This window comes from Erithacus rubecula, assembly GCF_903797595.1.
Source record: "Erithacus rubecula genome assembly, chromosome: Z".
Classification (NCBI taxonomy): Eukaryota; Metazoa; Chordata; class Aves; order Passeriformes; family Muscicapidae; genus Erithacus; species Erithacus rubecula.
In genome coordinates, this window is record NC_136661.1 from 20,923,193 (window position 1) to 20,940,484 (window position 17,292).

The 17,292-nt window shown below is 41.1% G+C and overlaps 1 protein-coding gene across 3 annotated transcripts in view; it reads right to left on the reverse strand.

Annotated features, from left to right (window-relative positions):
- Window positions 1–17,292, reverse strand: part of EGFLAM (EGF like, fibronectin type III and laminin G domains) — a 70,428-nt gene that overhangs the window by 43,949 nt on the left and 9,187 nt on the right. Inside the window, exons 2-6 of one of the 3 annotated variants that reach the window (XM_079330099.1) lie at window positions 11,155–11,267; window positions 9,165–9,248; window positions 8,005–8,031; window positions 3,586–3,703; window positions 3,208–3,343 (exon numbers count right to left, since the gene is read on the reverse strand). In XM_079330099.1, coding sequence (XP_079186225.1) covers window positions 3,208–3,343; window positions 3,586–3,703; window positions 8,005–8,031; window positions 9,165–9,248; window positions 11,155–11,267 — 478 coding nt within the window. Of the gene's footprint in view, window positions 1–3,207; window positions 3,344–3,585; window positions 3,704–8,004; window positions 8,032–9,164; window positions 9,249–10,113; window positions 10,120–11,154; window positions 11,268–17,292 lie in introns of those variants that run through there. The other 2 variants (XM_079330098.1, XM_079330100.1) reach the window with 2 other exon arrangements.

Genomic DNA, 17,292 nt, shown 5'->3' on the forward strand with positions numbered 1-17,292 from the left:
AGGCATAGATTTTTCTGGGAGGGAGAGGGAAGGCTTCAAACTAATCAAGAAATCTGTGCACAACACTATGCTGAATCTGCAGCACCTTAACATCTGAATACTAATAAATCTCCCAGTTTTATCAGCAGAACCTGCCTAGTTCATTACAGCATAAGCTTCATGTCACTACCAAGATACTGAAAAATTTCCTTTGCATGCCAAGATTAATATTAAAAGCTTTTGATTTCATCTACATGCCAATGAGATGAAAAGAAAGTGACCTGATTGTGGTATGTGCTGCTGAAACACTTGTGGTTCTGTAGCTACTATGTGGCTATAAAAATTTGGATAAGTTAATCACCAAGTTTAAAAGATCATGTAGGCATTCAACAGACTAAAAATTTGAGTATGTGGAGTATTTGAGTGAAAATATCCAAGAAATTTTTAATAATTAATTAATTTAATAATTAATTTTGTATAGCCTCTTAAGGAAAAGCACCCAAGCTCATATGCTTAAGTCTGGGATATCACTTTAGAGGCTTTCATAAAAATGTGATTTTTCTTTATATACTTCTCACCATTAACCATATGAATATTTACACTGAGCCTACAAAGATGCAGACACCACATATTTTGGTTTTAACATATTCCCTGTGAACTATCTAGGGAAGAATGAGTCCTACAGTCTCTCTCCTAAATTTCAGCATTTAGACAACTGGGACTGTGGTCTCCTCAGCATCCTCTTTTAGTCAGCAGCACAGCAGAGCCTGAATTAGCTCAGCTCATCTCATATCTGAAGCCACCTCCAGCCCTCAATTGCCGTAGTGAACCAGCTTGTCCCAAGGGAAACCCCTTAGGCAAGTTCTTAAATAAAGCACCAAATTTAGACCTTGAGTAGAGACAGGCTGCAGGCTAGCTCTGGTTCTGATTCTGGTATTGCAAAACAATTAATGTACCGAATTTTCATGAGTGAACTGAATTTCCCCAGTATCACAGCTGAGCAACTGAGAGGAGAATTTTGTCCCAACACATTTTTCCTGTGATTAAGGTCATGAAGTTAATTCTAAGGAGAGGGAAATTACTTAAACAATGTCATAGCTTTTAGGCATTTGTGCTATACTCAAGCAAAATTACAGATTTGAATTAGAAAGTTATTAATTTTGCAAAATCACAGGATAATGGTGTATTTCTTTGACATAAGAGAACTCAATTCTAATTTAGTGGAACTGATTTGTTTTAGTTTTACTTTGGTTTAATTTACTATCTTAAAATCATGATAATACATTTTAGAGTAATTAAAACTATATGCAGCAAAAGACAACAAAGCTTAAAGTTAAATGTTTACCTCTAGCTGCCATTAGGGCTTATGGCTCATTGAACCTACTCCAAATATACAACCAAGCTTCCAAGTCTAAGAGAGCATAATCCCAAAATTAACAAAGGCACTTTCTACTTAGCTTCAAACCTCAAACTAAACAGTGTAATCAAAACATTTTGCTGTTAGCAAATTCTTTCCCAAAGTCTAAAGCCAATGAAACACTGAAATTTCAATCACTCGCATCTTTTGACCTAAACAGCAGCTTTCCACTCCCTGGCTGAACAGAAACATTCTAGAGTGTTCTTTCGGTGTGTCAGATGGAGATGGTGCCCACTTCTTCCATTAGCAGGCTCCTGGTGTTATGAAGAAGTGTACATAAGCCTCCAGGTTCCACTTTCCAGTAAAAGCACAAAGGTGATAGAAGTGCAGTCAGTCAGAACTCAACAAAATCCCTTCACCATCAACTGAGCAAATGAGAGAGAGGAGATGGAGACAGAGCAAAAAAGCTCAGATAAAAATTGTGTTCAAAAAATAGATACTGAAGAAATTTCATTGTAGGTCTACAGCAGATATGACACGAAGGAGATAAATATCTCCAGCCCCAATGCCCTGCCTCTCAGTGCACTGAACATTGGATGGCCTCCAACTAAATATGGGGAATATCAGCCCAAACAAACTAACAAAATGCATCAGTTAACAAGTAGGTTTTCAGTCTGGGTATTCTTTTTGCTATATCAATATTATTTTGCTCTATCAACATCTTCTAGATTGTACCCATACTTTGAAAATCAAGTTCTTCCTGCCTGTTCCAATACCAGCTCTTTTTAAAAAATGGCTATGTTTTCCTGAAGAATGATTTTTTTTTATTGACCTTTTACAGATCAGAGTAGTTAAAGAATCAATTATTTCTTCTTTTCCAGGAACCTCAACTAAAACCTGTTATCAAGTATTCGCTCAAAGGATTAAAAGGGTGAATTTTACATTCACTGTAAGGGTAAACACTGAGGCAAATACAAATAAATAGATTTGTGTGCTGATATTAGGTCACACAAGCCTATGAACTGTCAAGTACAAATACTTGTTTATGCTTGCAGATATAATCACCTCCTCCTGACCTTTTTTATGGAGCTTATAAAAGCAATTTGACTGGCAAATTCTGACAGTTCAGTTCTACTTCTGCGAATTTTCAGAGTTCAACATAGAGGAACCAAGAAAGTACCCCACCAACTCCTCACTTTCCCCCCAAATCTAAACAGAAAGATCAACATTTAATGTAAACTTGATTAGCATTAGCATAACAAAGGAAGTCTAAATCCTGCAAGCCGGAGACCCAAATGATTTTGTGTTGAAGAGGTGCTGGGTCTGGCACTGGGTGATGTGATTTAGTGGTTTAGGGGCTACATTGGTAGTGTTGGGTTGATGATTGGACTGGATGATCTTGAAAGTCTCTTCCACTATTGAAGTTTCCATGATTCTATAACTTTTGTCAGGTAAAACTGCCAATATACTAAATTTTAAGTCCTGGGATTGTTTTCTATAGCAGCCCTGAGATACCACTCTACCAAACACTCTTTTCTCAGCATGGTTTGACAACATTTGATGGCAGGAGAAACTTAAAACTTCATTCACCCAGGCCTCTATTAAAGGGAACAGACCAAATCAGACTTTACTTTTCTTCCATCAGAGAGTACAATTTATTTGTGATTTTAAAACGAATTGGATTATTTTTGGTTTTGTCTTTAAACTTCCATGGTAATTCAACACACACTGAGAGGAAAACTAAGCATACAATACACAGTAAGTAAATAAATCATATCTATATGCAGCTGAATAGTGCAGTTTAGGTTAAAAGAAGCCCCCAACACTATAGTGCACAAACACTGAAATTCAGACTCCACTAGCAAACTTGCCTGATAAACTCCACCATGTAGTACTGGACGGGAGAACCTCCTTCGCTCACTCCAGGCTTCCAGGACAGCGCAACTTCTGAATCAGACACCACCACGATCTGGGGCTGATGGGGGGGTGCAGGAGGCATGCACTTATCTAAGAGGAAGTGCCAAGGAATAGCATTAGAGAAGCAGCTGAGTTGCTACACACAATAGCCCAACACCCACAGATTTAGGATTCAAATTTGTACACTTCTCCCCCGACCCTATTGCCCCTCTAAAACCCTACATTAGTGGAGAAACAGTGAAACACTGTGATACTGCACATAACAGAGGTTAGGTGGGTGCTAGAGGCACCTGCCCTGCCAGTTTTGCAGCGAGCCCTGCAGGCAGGGTTACCTTGGGATAGAGTTGTCACCTCCCTGGGCACGCTGGGCCGCCCCTTCCCTGCCCAGCCGTACGCTCCAACGCTAACGCGGTGCCGAGTGCCCGGCTTCAGGCCACCAATGACAACATCCTGCCAAGGCAAGAGCACACAAGCACGTTGTGACAGCAGCTCTGGGCAGCTGGGGATGGTGCTGTGAGCTGGGACTCACGGATCTTACATGGTGCTTTCCCATTACTCTCCTAGGAAGATTATCCCCAGCCCAGTACAGCTCAGAAACAACAAACACAAATAGAATCATGTTTCCTCTCAAGCTGTATCTTTGCCCCAGGGGAATCCACAGGGCTGACCTGGACCCATTTCTCAGCATAACTCACAAGGCTGCAGATCATTTGCATTTGATATCCAGTTTTTTCACTGGTGAAGTCAAAGTCACATATTATTCCCTCCCTTGAGCCAACTGCTAGGATTTGGTATCAGTGTGGTGTGTTTCCCCACCCCCCCCCCTTTTTTTTTTTTTCTTGTTTGTTTTTATTTCTCTTTTAAATTCAAAGGCCATAAAACTTCCTGAGAGAGAAGCAATTTGATGCAGTGTGAACTGATGATCCCTAATTTCTCACAGAGCAGAGCCCTATCCCATCATCTCTCACAATTTTATGAACTCAGCTAACAGCCTTGACCTGAAGTGAGCATTTCCCTTATTTGTCATTCTGCCATAAACACAGAAAGATTAACCCACAGACAACTACTGTAAAGGAGACAATGCTCAGCTCCATGTGAAGAACTTGGGCTGATGAATGATCTTCAGAGAAGGCTGTTCAGATCTCCCAGAAAATAGAAGACATCACCAAAACATTACATTTCATCACTGGCTTCTTCACATAACATGGATCAGTCCCAGACATTTAGATCTGATCTTTAATGGAGAATGTGTACATGTGTAAATAAACTGAGTATTCTTTACCTGCAGCCTACCTGGAATGTCTGTGTTAATCCCAGATTTATTAATTTTGAAAGCACATACAAGGAAACAGAAATATCAGACTCTATACCACAGACTGTTCTGGTGTGAAAAATAACCACTTACAAAAACCTGGTTTACAGCTATTATTCTCCTGATTTTCAATCTCTGATATTAAATACATTAGTCATAGTGTATTTGAAAATGCATAGCTCTCCTTTCTCTTCATATTGGAACATACTTCAAATTTGCACTTCCAGTTGCATTAAAATAATAAACAATCCCAAAGTTTTATTAACTGCTAAATTTCCTTTTGATGGCCTTTTGGAAAAAACACTTCCTCTCTACTCATTAGGGAACTTACATTATTCCTAAAACATTATTCAGCAACACCCTGCCATCTGTCATTTCTCTGGAAGTGGTTTTGGAGCTCCAACACTGATTTCCTATTAATATGGACCACCTGACCACTATCTTGTTTTTCCATTGTTCACCCTTGATCTACTCAAATAATCTGTAGAAGTCTGAGAGGAATCTGAGACTCTAACTATAATCCTGGAATAGCAACTGTTCAGAGAGAGGCAGCAAGAACACTCATCTGAAAGATCAGTCTGGGTCTTTCAGTCTCACAGTGAAGAGACTTTTACAATGTGATCTGAGAAAACAGTTGCTGAAAACCCTGTACCTCCTTCTGGTGACAGAACTGATGCCCCTGCCCCTGCCTCTCTATCGTCCATGCCATACATACAGTTTGTCTGCCCTTGAACTATGTGCATTTTTTCCAGCCAGTATTCCTCTTTATTACACTCATGCTTATGAGGAAGTCCTTCATTATCTATCTTCTATTTTCACACTATTCAGGCACTTGGCCCTTGGAGAGAGTTGGATATTCATGTATGTGCCCAGTATTATCACCTGCAGACTCAGTCTACAATAAACTAAACAGAGTTTATTATCTCACTGAGTGCCGGGCCAATCAAGATCAAAGTTCTAATATCTACTTGCCCTCAAAACCTCAGCAAGGAGCACTCACTCATGCCTTACACACGTGGCTACCTGCCTCCTTCTGGCAGTGCCCTCTTCATGAGCACAGCCCTGGACACACAGGGGGTATCTCTGAAACCAAACATCTGATCTTCAAGCATCAGGACATCAGTGAATAAGCCCAAATTCAGGACACCATCACACTACCCTGACCTGTAGCAATGTCAGGGAATACCTACTTCACACCAGGAACTCTTTCAAATCTGATCCTGGAATAGAAACATATTTCCTTGTGCCTTACTGTCCAGCAGCCTGGGAGTAGATATTTCATTTATTTTTTTTGCTTGTATTTAGAAGACAGGTCTTATACCCAAGTTCTATCCTTCTTAGAAGAGACAGAGTGGCCTCACAGATAACAAATCTAGGCATTATGTGGAAGAGTTATCCCCATCATTTTTTTAGTTCCCCCCTCCACTCAGATTAGCTCTATATTTTGAAGTCTGATGGCCCAAATTCATCACTCAATTGCTGATAATGCTTCAATAGTCACCAATTTCATTTTCTTATCTTGCACAACTCTTTTGCTAAAATCCTGAAAAATGACATTTGGTATTCTCATTACAATCTCACATTGCTGAGTGGGGTGAGGCAATGTGATGCCTTTTTCTGTAGTAGGGGAGCCAATTTCACTTAGATTATCCCATATATCCCTCCCTGCCCTGCCACACAGCTTGCTTTCCCTACAAGTGTGTTGAAACTGTGAGGCTCAGTAAGACGCCTCACAGAAACCAGGATTACAAATTGTTTTCCAGAAGAATGTCTGTTTTCTGTTTTGTTTTAATCCAAAAAACCATCAGACCCTGGATCACAGCACAGCTGCAGGAACTGGGCTGGTTTTAATGACACTCTCTCCCTTGACGACAATTCCTTCCCTGAACTACTGGTCTCAGCTGGTCACTCCCCATTTTTGTACTGGTATATTTAGTGATTTGACAGGGAGCAGTGTGGCTTTCCAGGGCTCTGAGCCCAACCTAATACCTCCCACCTTTAAAGCCTACTAATTTTTATTTATTTTTCTTGGTTTTTTTAACTATGTGTGCTGGGGTTCCTGAATATTATGCCCAGTTAGAGCAATCACCTGCTAAATGGTACTGCATCTGCACTTCTGGCTGCTGTCACTTATGCATCCTCTCCTTTATGATCATATAATACACAATAAGACATTATTCACTTCACTGACACACAGACACTTGGACATAGGCATGCACAGAAACAGGCACTGCAAATCAGCTCTTGCTACAGCAGTCCCACGTGGCCCAGAGAAGCCTCCAAGAAAGCAGCAGGGTCATACCCAGCACCAGGAGAGGAGGCTTAGTGATGGAAACATTAACAGACTTAACCACAAAACTATTGCAGATTTCTGTTGAGTTTGGTATGAATACAACAGAAAGCATTTCATCGAGAACACCACTTCCTGGAGGATTAATGACAGCTGGGAGCTGATTAATCCCAGCCACTCATACTTCTCCACAAGTACCCCTCAGAAGTGTTATTTTTATCAAGCAGAAAAAAAGTGCCCAGCGTGGAAGTGCTCAACTCTGAAATGCCATAACCCAGACTCAGCTCATCTAGGATTGAACCAGATAGTCCTGGTTCAAGTGCATCCTGAGCACTATCCTCCTGTAGCCCAACCAAACCTCCCTTATTTCAGACCATAAAAGCTCTGTGAGCCCATCAACTGTGTAAGATTCCTCAGAAAACAAAAGTTTGCAAGAAGCTGTTGATGCCAGGGATTTCAGTTTAACACTGAAATATCTGTCGTTCTATCCAAACCCGAGCACTTCTTGTTTGCTTCCTGCTCACAATAAACCCAACCTGCTTACTGTTCACAGGAAGCAGACTGGACTGAGTGCAGGACTGGAAACAATCAATCTGATTAATCCACCAGCTGCAAAGCCATCAAGAGTTGGTATTTCTTTCAAACTTGTTTTATACTAGTAGCTGGTCTCCCACTCTTTCCTCCTGGTGTTGCAAGGCTGGCCTCTTCCTGTGCTCCTCCTCCTTCTTGGCTCTCTCTGGACTGGCCCAGGCTTTTCCCTCTTCATCTCCTCTCCAACTGCCAGACTGTGTCCTTCCCTTTTACTGTCCCTCTGACACTTGCCTGTCCCCATCATCTCTAAATCCTCACTGCCAGGATATATCTCATTTCTTACACAGATTTACTCCATCAAAAGAAGGCATCTGACAATAAATGCCTCTGATGGCTGAGAAAAAGGTTTATGCATTGCTAAAAAGGGAGATACTTTGCCTACATGTGTCCATCCTCTCCAGCTGTAGATTTCAAGCTTTTTGAGGCTACTGTCACTAAACAGAAACAAATTTGAGATGAACTTTTTTGCGTGAGTCTGTGGAGAAAGCAAGTCAGAAACATTCAATTTTTTTCTTTAAAACACATCTGTGACCAAGTTTCATGTGAAGCAATACTTACAAAAATTGCTTGCCCTTCAGGTTGACCCTGGGAAAAAGCAAATAGACTTGTTAAGAACTAACATAATAAAAAGGAATGGCAAAAACACATAAATAATGGGTCAGGGAATTAAAACAAGACCACTGCTGCAGCATATAGAACTTTGTGTGGCTATTAATCATCTGCATGAGTATTGGGATACAGACTCTCCTCTCCCAGTAATTATGAAGTACTGCTGTTAGGACTAAGGTTTTAAAAAAACAAAACAAAACAGTGCTATTTGATCTTTCTTGGCACTACTAGCAAGAAGACTTTTTAAGAAACACAGAAAGGTGAGAGAGGAATACAGAAATAAAGATAAGAAGGGAGAAAATAATGCATGAAAAAAGAAATTATATATCATGACAGCAATATTGTTTCATTCACTGTGATCCCATAATCCTGCAGAAATCAGAACTGACAACCAGACAACTGCAGGAAATCTGAGCATCCTCCTCACTCACACTTCTAGTGAGGAAGTAGGGCAGAAAAAGAGAAGAAGGAAAGAGAAGGGACAAAAGAAAAAAAAATAAAACCCTGAAACAAGAATGCAAAGGACATACAAAGGAAAAAAAAAACAACATATGTTTAAAAATTATGGAGAGAAATGAGAAAAAGTAGTCCTTTCCAGAAAAAAATAAACACAAGCAGTTGGGAGAAATCTTCTAGAATATGAACTTGCAGAACTGCAACTAAAGCATGTTCCAAGAGGACACAGTCTCACACAGAAGCAAAAGCACTCTGTGTGTAAACTCACACAGCTCTGTCAGACCCTGCAACACACACACTGTGATAGTGCAGCTCTCTCTAACTGTGCATGGACTTGTGCAATTCCACCCCTTCCAAGTGTGAAAATGCATTTAAGATTAAAAGTTCTATTTTAGTAGATGTCAAAGGTCAGTACTAGGAAGCTGAGAGCAAGTCCCAATAGTATTACATAGTAAAATGGTCAGACAAGAAGGAGAAAAAATGTACCACATAAATACAAAAACATCCTGATTTCCTTTTGCTCAATACCCAGAGCAGATTTGGGGCTTGGATCCTCACCATATTTTACAAAACTACAACAAGGAGACAGGTGCAAGTTTCCACTTGCATGTTCTGCTCCAGTGCTCTGATTATTGATGAAAAGAAATACTCACCATGCTAATCATATCCAAACTCAGGGGAACATCATGTGAGAGCTGTTTAACTGCTTTGTCATCTTCAACTTCTGAGTAAAAGACCTTGGGAAGAAGATATAGTCAAACCAGTTAAAGCAATAACTCAGTGTTTCAGAATAATTTAACAATGAGGGCATCATCTCACACTGAGGACAGAATTTGAGGCCATGGTACCCTTTCATGATAAGTTTTCAAATGCAGGAAAAACCAAAGTCCTTTAATATTCCTTACATTTTTGCTAGAAGCTGTCAGTGTGACCAAAGGACACCATCACACAGTGTATACATACACTTGCCCAATGTGAAACACAGTTGTGGTGTTGGTAGCACAGGTCTGAGCTGACAATTTCAATAGTGCATCATTTATCTGTGGTTAACATGGACAGCTGAAGAGCTGTGGGACTAATCTGCACAACACAGATACCTTACCTCATGAAAGGAAGATGGTGACATAACATGATCGTGACATTATAAAAACTACTCTATCATAAAATGTCTCTCCATGTCTGTTGCCATGTACTGGACACTAATGAGATGCACAATCTGCTTTCCTGTGCACAGAGACCCAGAGATGTCAGGTCAAGATACCACTGTGAGGACATTTTGGGTACAGCACTGTTAATGCTGCTTGTCCTTGGTTTAATTATCATGCCACACACCAACTCAAGGCTTAAAAAAAGAAGTGGATCTCAGATGCTTTATCTGCATGCATGAAGAATGGAAACTGTTTATGAGCTAAGCCACTTACTCCCTGCACCTCTGTTTTTGCAGAGAAGGGTGGACCCAGCTACACACAGAGCCCACCTGAGACAGATCCTGGCCACAGCAAGTGCTTTTGGAGTTTTAGACTACTGTATTCCAGTCCACAGCACTTTCATAACAATAAAATTAACTCTGCAGCTGAGCTGCACTGGTGTCATTTACAAGACTCTGGGATAAAGGAGAAATATCTTTATTTCAGTGTATATTAATAATAAGGTACTCAGTAGTATTCAGCTTCCCACTTTTTTACATAAAACTGAATTTTGGGTATTTTATTTGAGTATTTTATTCCTGGAAATTTCAAATCCATCCTTGGAAAATGCTAATAAGAAAAGCTCATATTTGGGGTTTTTTTGCTGTTGTTGAAGGGGAAAGCAACACATTCTAGCCAACATCTCACATCTTTGGTGCTAATTTCCCACTGACTAACTTCCATTTTGGCACTGTTCCATTGCTATGGAATACCTGTTAAAGCAATACCTAACAAAAATGAATGTGTGGCACGTTAGGACTCATTGTTTTTCTTCCTGCACAGTAAAATACATTAACTAGTTCAGCTTAGTCCTTCTGTTTTGCCCTACAGGCAGAAGATAACATGGCAGAGGCTTGATGGGGAGACTTCCCTATAAAATTGCTGAGTACAATAGGAAAGCCATTCAGCTTTTCTAAGAGAAACTGAGGTAAGGGGGAATAAAACAAAAGCCTTTATTGATTGGCTGTAGGTGGGCTCCCAGGGATACTATGCAGTACCTACCCAGGAGGAGACTCCATGAAACACTCCTTCCCTTGTAACTACTGCCAGTCTAGGAAGTTTTAGAGACTTAGTTTGAAAACATATTCCTGTTAAAGTAATCCTCAGGCTGGAAGTACAAGTCAAAAGATCTGCATGACCCTCACTTGCACAGTGTAATATCGACCTGCTCTGCTCTACTTAACTGTTTTATCAGCTGCAGAGAGCACTGAGAGCCTTGCAGGAAAACCACAACAATCTATATCCACTGCAAGCCTTTGGCATCCAACCCAAATTCCCATCATAGCTTGTCTCTAAAACACGAATTGCTTATTTTTTAAGGTTACAGCTCAATCCACTCCAGCCCACGGTCCCCTGGCTGCGTTCTGGGCAGTGGCACTGTCTGCTGGGAGAAGGGGCTGTCCCCTGGTTTCAGAGTGTGCAGCCTGAGCAGGCAGCAGCAGGGAGCATCACTCACCGTGTACCCCGTGATGGTGCTCGCGTGCTGCTTTGGCATCTTCCACTGCACGCTGAACGCTGTGCAGTTCAGTGAATCCAGCAGGATATCCAGGGGAGGCCCCAGCCTGTCTGCTGAAAACAAAATGGCATTGCATAAGGAGCCACAGGACAAAACCCCTCCCCTTTAGCTTGCTGCCAGGTATGCCCTTGAAGAATAACTCTGCCCTCATTCCAAACTATAAAACACAGACCACTACTCAAATTTTACTTGGGTGCCCCTTTTCCCTCTCCACTTCTGACTTCCAAGGGAGCAGTGCTACACCAGGAGACGAGGAGCAAAGGGGGATATCTCCTCTTCTCAGTGGGCAAGCTGTTACTTAGCTCAGGAGCACTCAGTGCTTTAAGCAACTGCATTGAGCAACTCGAAGGCTTTTAAATGTGTTCCTGAAGAGCTGGATACCAACCAGGACCCAAAGACAGGGACATTCATGCATTCATACTGCTCATACAGTCTGTGGCACAGATTCAGACAATTGGGAAGGTCTCCCAGGAACAGTCTGGAACACAGCACAGCTCACACACCACATCTGTAAGTCAATATGGACATCTTTGGGGAAGGAAAGTCCAACTGTGAGGAAGAGGGCCACACCAAGCCATGTTCCCTGGGCCTTCACCCATTTTCTTCATTAGCATGGACTTAGTCCGTGGATTCCTGCTTGGTCCAGGGGTTCTGACCATAGCACATGCCACCCCCTATGCTCACCTTCTACCCTGCACTCAGGAGCACTGGAAGTAGTAGCTGGAACCATGCACCACCTGCTACCTAAAGGAGTGTCAGGGACAGCCAGGGCTGGTATATCAGTGTCAACTTAAGAAGCATTTCACATTCAGAAAACAGCTTTCCATTTTCACAATACCCAGTGAGGCAGATAAGCATTTCAGCTGCATTAGTAATAAGGAAGAAAGAAAACCCCTAAACATTCACTCTTAACATATTCATAGCATACTTGTGTTACTTTCTGGGGAAACTCTATAAGACAAGTTTACTGGAAGGCATAGTTGCCAAAATAACAAATTTTAACCAACAATGACAAATAGTCATGTAAGACAGGCTTCAGATTCATATTCTGAATGCACTATAGGCCAATAACATTATTTACTGAAAGTATTTGGTGAATAAATTGGAACAACAAATAAATTTGAACTAAATGCAATCCATTTGCAGACTATCTGCAAACAGAGAGACAACATCTGTTTAATAAGGAGCCCCATAATGAATTATTCACTCAGCCCCAGAAAACACTGCTATCTCCAGGTTGCAGATGATGAAAGAGAGAGAGAGAGAGCCAAACAGTGGCCCCAGTTACACTGGCCTATAAAATGTCACTGTGGAGTAAATACAAAGTCCTGGACTTCACCAGGGAAAACAAGAGCAAGGATCCAGGGAGATGTGTGGTTTTATCCTCCCTATTTAGTTCTCCCTAGAAGATTCCCCTAACAGAACAGGAATATGGCTGGATACACCACCAGCCCTAGCAGTGCCTTTGCAGGCAGCCTCAGGTGATGGCCAGAGCTCACCACAGCACAGCATCCTGCCCTCTCTGTGACAAAGCCCTGCAACAGGCAGGCACATGGCACTCACACTGCTGGGAACCTGCTGCCTCATGCCCAGACCAGGAGCCAAGGGGAAAAAGAAAGCCAGTGGCAGCTGTGACCCATGCCCAGTGTAATTTCCCAGGGAGGCTAGAGGGCAAGGCAGAGAGGAGTATCTCATGCAGCATGGCAGTCCCACAGTCCTGTGCTGTCACCACTCCTGGCCTGACAGCTCAGTGATGTGCATCTGGGGATTTAGAGTCACTTCTGGTTGTCAGAATTTCACACAGCCTGGCAGAAAGTAAAAAATGTCCATTTCTGGACTGAACTTTTCCTTCGCAGCCGTGGCAAAGTGACGGCAGGGTCTGACACCAGCATTGTTTATGGCACTGAGCTGCAGGAGGTGTCATGGCTTCTGAAGAACCACATCAAAACTGTTTGTCAGCTGATCACAACTGCTGCAGCACACATCACTGCTCTACTGACAAGCCATTCTGAGATAAATGTGAACTTAATGTGTTTTGCATGATTTTACAGAGCATCATGTATTAGCACACTAAAAACATTTATATCTTTATGTGAGATGGCATGTTTAGACTATTAAAAATAATAAAGAGTTTTCAAGGGTAAAACTCTTGGGGCATTCGTAGTTTCTCCTACAATTTGGGTTAGAAATATATATTCTCAAAACTCACTGTGAAACCTCTGTTAATCTTGTAGCACCATGCACAGTGCAAAACCACAACAAAGCCTCCTGTCCCTGCACCCTTTGGATTGGGAATCCAAAGATTCCAAACAAAAGGGATGAGACTCATCCACTGCTCTGAAGATCTGCCTGAGTGATGACCCCCCTGCCAGTGCCCTCTGCAGATGGGCCCAGAGAGCACCTAAGAAGGCATGGACATTTGCTCTGATCATAAAGAATAGGGAGCCAATTCATATAAACAATAAAATTAAAAGTGGTTCTCCTTTGTGGCCCATCAGGCACAAAAAAATTGGTATTGTCCCAAATGCTTTTATGGTAATGGAAGCAATGACTCCAGTGCCATGCAAAGAAGTCATTAATCAAGGGGGAGCAATCTCACACGTATTATAATTATACAATGTGAAAGTATATCAAACACAAGAACTTAATGAGGATTTAGCCATAGATAAACAATGTTCAGCTGACAATGTTGTGTTTACTTTTCTGCTTACAGCTACTTTCCTTCCCGTTTATACATGTCCTTGGCTTTGTACTTCGAAAAATATGCAAAAACCACAAAATCAGTAAAGAAGTCACCAAACAAGCTCTCCAAGTAAACTGAAGAATACATAAGCACTCTTCCTGAGATGGAGTAAATTTTGCCATTTCAAAATTTTTGCTTCACAAAACCAACTCACATTAAAAATGGTGAAAATGCTTATGCCATCAATATAAGTGTCACTTCCATTGTGGCCCTCACTGCTATACACAACAGCCTTTGCCCATATATTAAACACCATCAGGGTGGCCACAGGCTAAATGTGTGCCTCCTGGGAATGGCCCCAGTCTGGGCCAATCAATGGAGTTATCCTTTCCTGCAATGAAGAGATTAAATTCTTTGCTGTGAGGCTGGTGAGGGACTGTCACATGTTTCCCAGAGAGGCTGTGGATGCTCCAGCCTTGCCAATGTTCATAGCCAGGTTAGATAAGGTCTTGAGCAACCCAGTCTAGTGGGAGTGTCCCTATGACAAGGAGATTGGGATTAGATGGCCTTTAAGGTCACTTCAACTCCTTCACATTCTGCCATCCCATGATTCTGAGTAACAGTGCCTCTGGATGCTCCTTGCCATCACTGAATCAATCCACCAGCAGAAATGCCACTTCCACGTCTGCCCTTGTGATTTTGTGCAGTTACCTTGAGTACAAAGTAAAGACATTTCCAAGGAATGCACCTTCTGCTCCCAGGCCAACATGCTTGCCTTGTGCAGGGCTCAGGAGCAGCCACCTCAGCCAGAGCCTTTCCTTCAGCCACTGCAGGAAAGCTGCTTATGCAGGCACAGCTCCTCCTTCCTTCTAGTCATGGACTGACACCAAAACATTACTACAGTGATGAACAGTTACGAGAAAAAAACTCAAACTAAATACATTTCTAATGTCCATAAGCTTCACATTTGAAACTTCACATTCATCACTTTGAATTAATTGGATAAAGCTCATCCCTAATATTATATACCACTAGTACTACTATTTTAGAGCAAATTTCAAAAGTAATTCAAAATTTAATTTAGATTAAAATAATAGCGATTGAAAACAATTTTAATCTTAAATGCCAATAAATTGAATATCTGAAAGGATTTGTGTTGGAAATTTTTCTTTTAGAATTTTAATTATATTTTGAATTTAATATTTTCTTTTTAGAAGTTGTTATTGTATCAAGGCATGCAGGTAGACACAAGTACTTACAGATTCTGAAGCAACATGCAAATAATTCACTGATACAATCCACATGCAATAATACAATAATATATTTAAGGGAAAACAAATGATTAATTTTATCTTTATGAGTTTGTAGTTTGGAAAATCAAAATCTTTTTACTACATTTCTGTACTACTCTTAACAACAGAACATGAGCCCATGAAAGGAGATAAGCATTTCTCTATTTTACTTCTAAATCTCTGTGGGTAGCAGCTAAGAGGTACTGACTGAAGGGCTCCTTATTTTCCAGGGCAATGTGCCTCCCATTTGTGTCCCATGAAACAAGTGAAATTGTTGATGAAATGCCAGCTGTCACTACTGACATCTCACAATTTTAAAAAACAGGAATAAAAAAGCTCAAAAAAACAATTCAAACTAATTCTAAATTGAAGTTTAAAAAAAAAAAAAAAAACACTTTCCAGAAATACCTCTAAATTTCTTCTGTTTGAAACATTATTTATGCTCACCACTTCACAAAAAACCTCACTGTGAATTTTATTAAAATAGCATTTTATCATTGTAACAGCTGTTTTCAAGGGAAAAATGTTTGCCCATTCCAAGAGGTGAAACAAAGTGTAGAACACTCCAGTCACACACTGAAATATTGGTGAAATTCTTATTTATTAAACAATAAACAGCGACAAGGTCTTTTTTTTACACAGATCCTTATTTTACAGATCAAAAGTTATGCAAACACCACAGTGGAAGGAAGACAACATGACAAACTGAAAAGGTCAGGAAATTCTAAATGAAAAAAATATGCCATCTTTAAATTTCTTTGAAGCCTCTTCCAGCTCCCACTGCCCAGCAGCAGTACGTAAGAGAACAAGAATTTTGCAGCCACAACAACTACAAAGGACAAGGACTTGGAGCTGGAAAATCTCAGCCAGCCTGTCCTGGTTCTGCACCCAGAGCAGCAACATCCACACACCAAAAACCTTGATAGTCTGAATGAGTCACCTACCACTGCATCAGATCCTGCAGCAGAGGTGGCAGGTAATGGCCCTAGAGAGGCACCATGGTTTTTTTATTCAGACCACAGTGCACAAATCTCTGGAGAGACCAACCTGACCTTCACTAGTCCTTTAAAAAAACTGCTAAAGAAACCACTATGAAAAAATCTCTCAAACATTCTAATAAATAACAGGCTTGGACTCATGTGATGTTTTGCTGATGCTTATATAGCATCTGTTATCTGCCCCAGGGACATCTAAGGTGACAGTCACTGGGATTTTTATAGCCCAGCAAAGGGGAATGAAGGAGACAAAGCTCAGAACTTAAGCTACAGTGCAACACCACGAATCCCATTAGGAACAAACAGGAACAATGTCACTGGAGGCTTTGTCGTGGCTTTTCCTGCTGTGCCTTGGGCTGCAGATCTCTGAACAGAAAGGAGCCAGGGGAAGTTCTCTCCTTACACTCCTGCCTGGAGCAAGGTTCTGCTCCCAGGAAGGCTCCAGCTGCAGAAAAGGGAAGGAGAGTGGAAGAGAGCTCTGCACAGAGCAACAGTGACTTCCAGGACTGAAAAGGAAAACAGCAACTACTTTAAAAAAAAAAAAAAAAAAAAAAAAGTCAAAACCAAAACCAAACCAAACCAAACAAAAAAAACCAACAAAAAAAACCCAACAAAAACCAACAAAACAAACCAACTCTTTGTAGAGCTATATATAAAAATTTCTAGCTATGATAGTCATGCCCTGGACTCACTTTTGGAGAATTCCTGGTGCTGATGGTTATCAAATGCAGGGGACATCATAACTCGGACCAAAGGTCTAGTTTGTATCTGTCTTGCCCTAGTCAGAATGAGCACATTGGGCAATCTCTAGGCAACTCTTATGTTATGGTTTTAATAGTTACTGCTCAGAGGCCAGTTTGAATCATCCAAGTGCATACATGCATACCTTGTACCTGCACCTGGATAACTTGGTGAAATATTTCACCTAATTGAAGCATTTTCCTCTTCCAGAGGAAATGGAGTAGAGGTGCCTGCAAAAATCCCCACCAAGACACTCCACTTGCATGACTTCCAGTGCATTTCTGGAAGCCTGAGTCAAAATCCAAAGCTCACTCCTCTAAAACCAGGTTTGTGCTCTTCACATTGAAGTCCCAGTGCTGGGGCACGG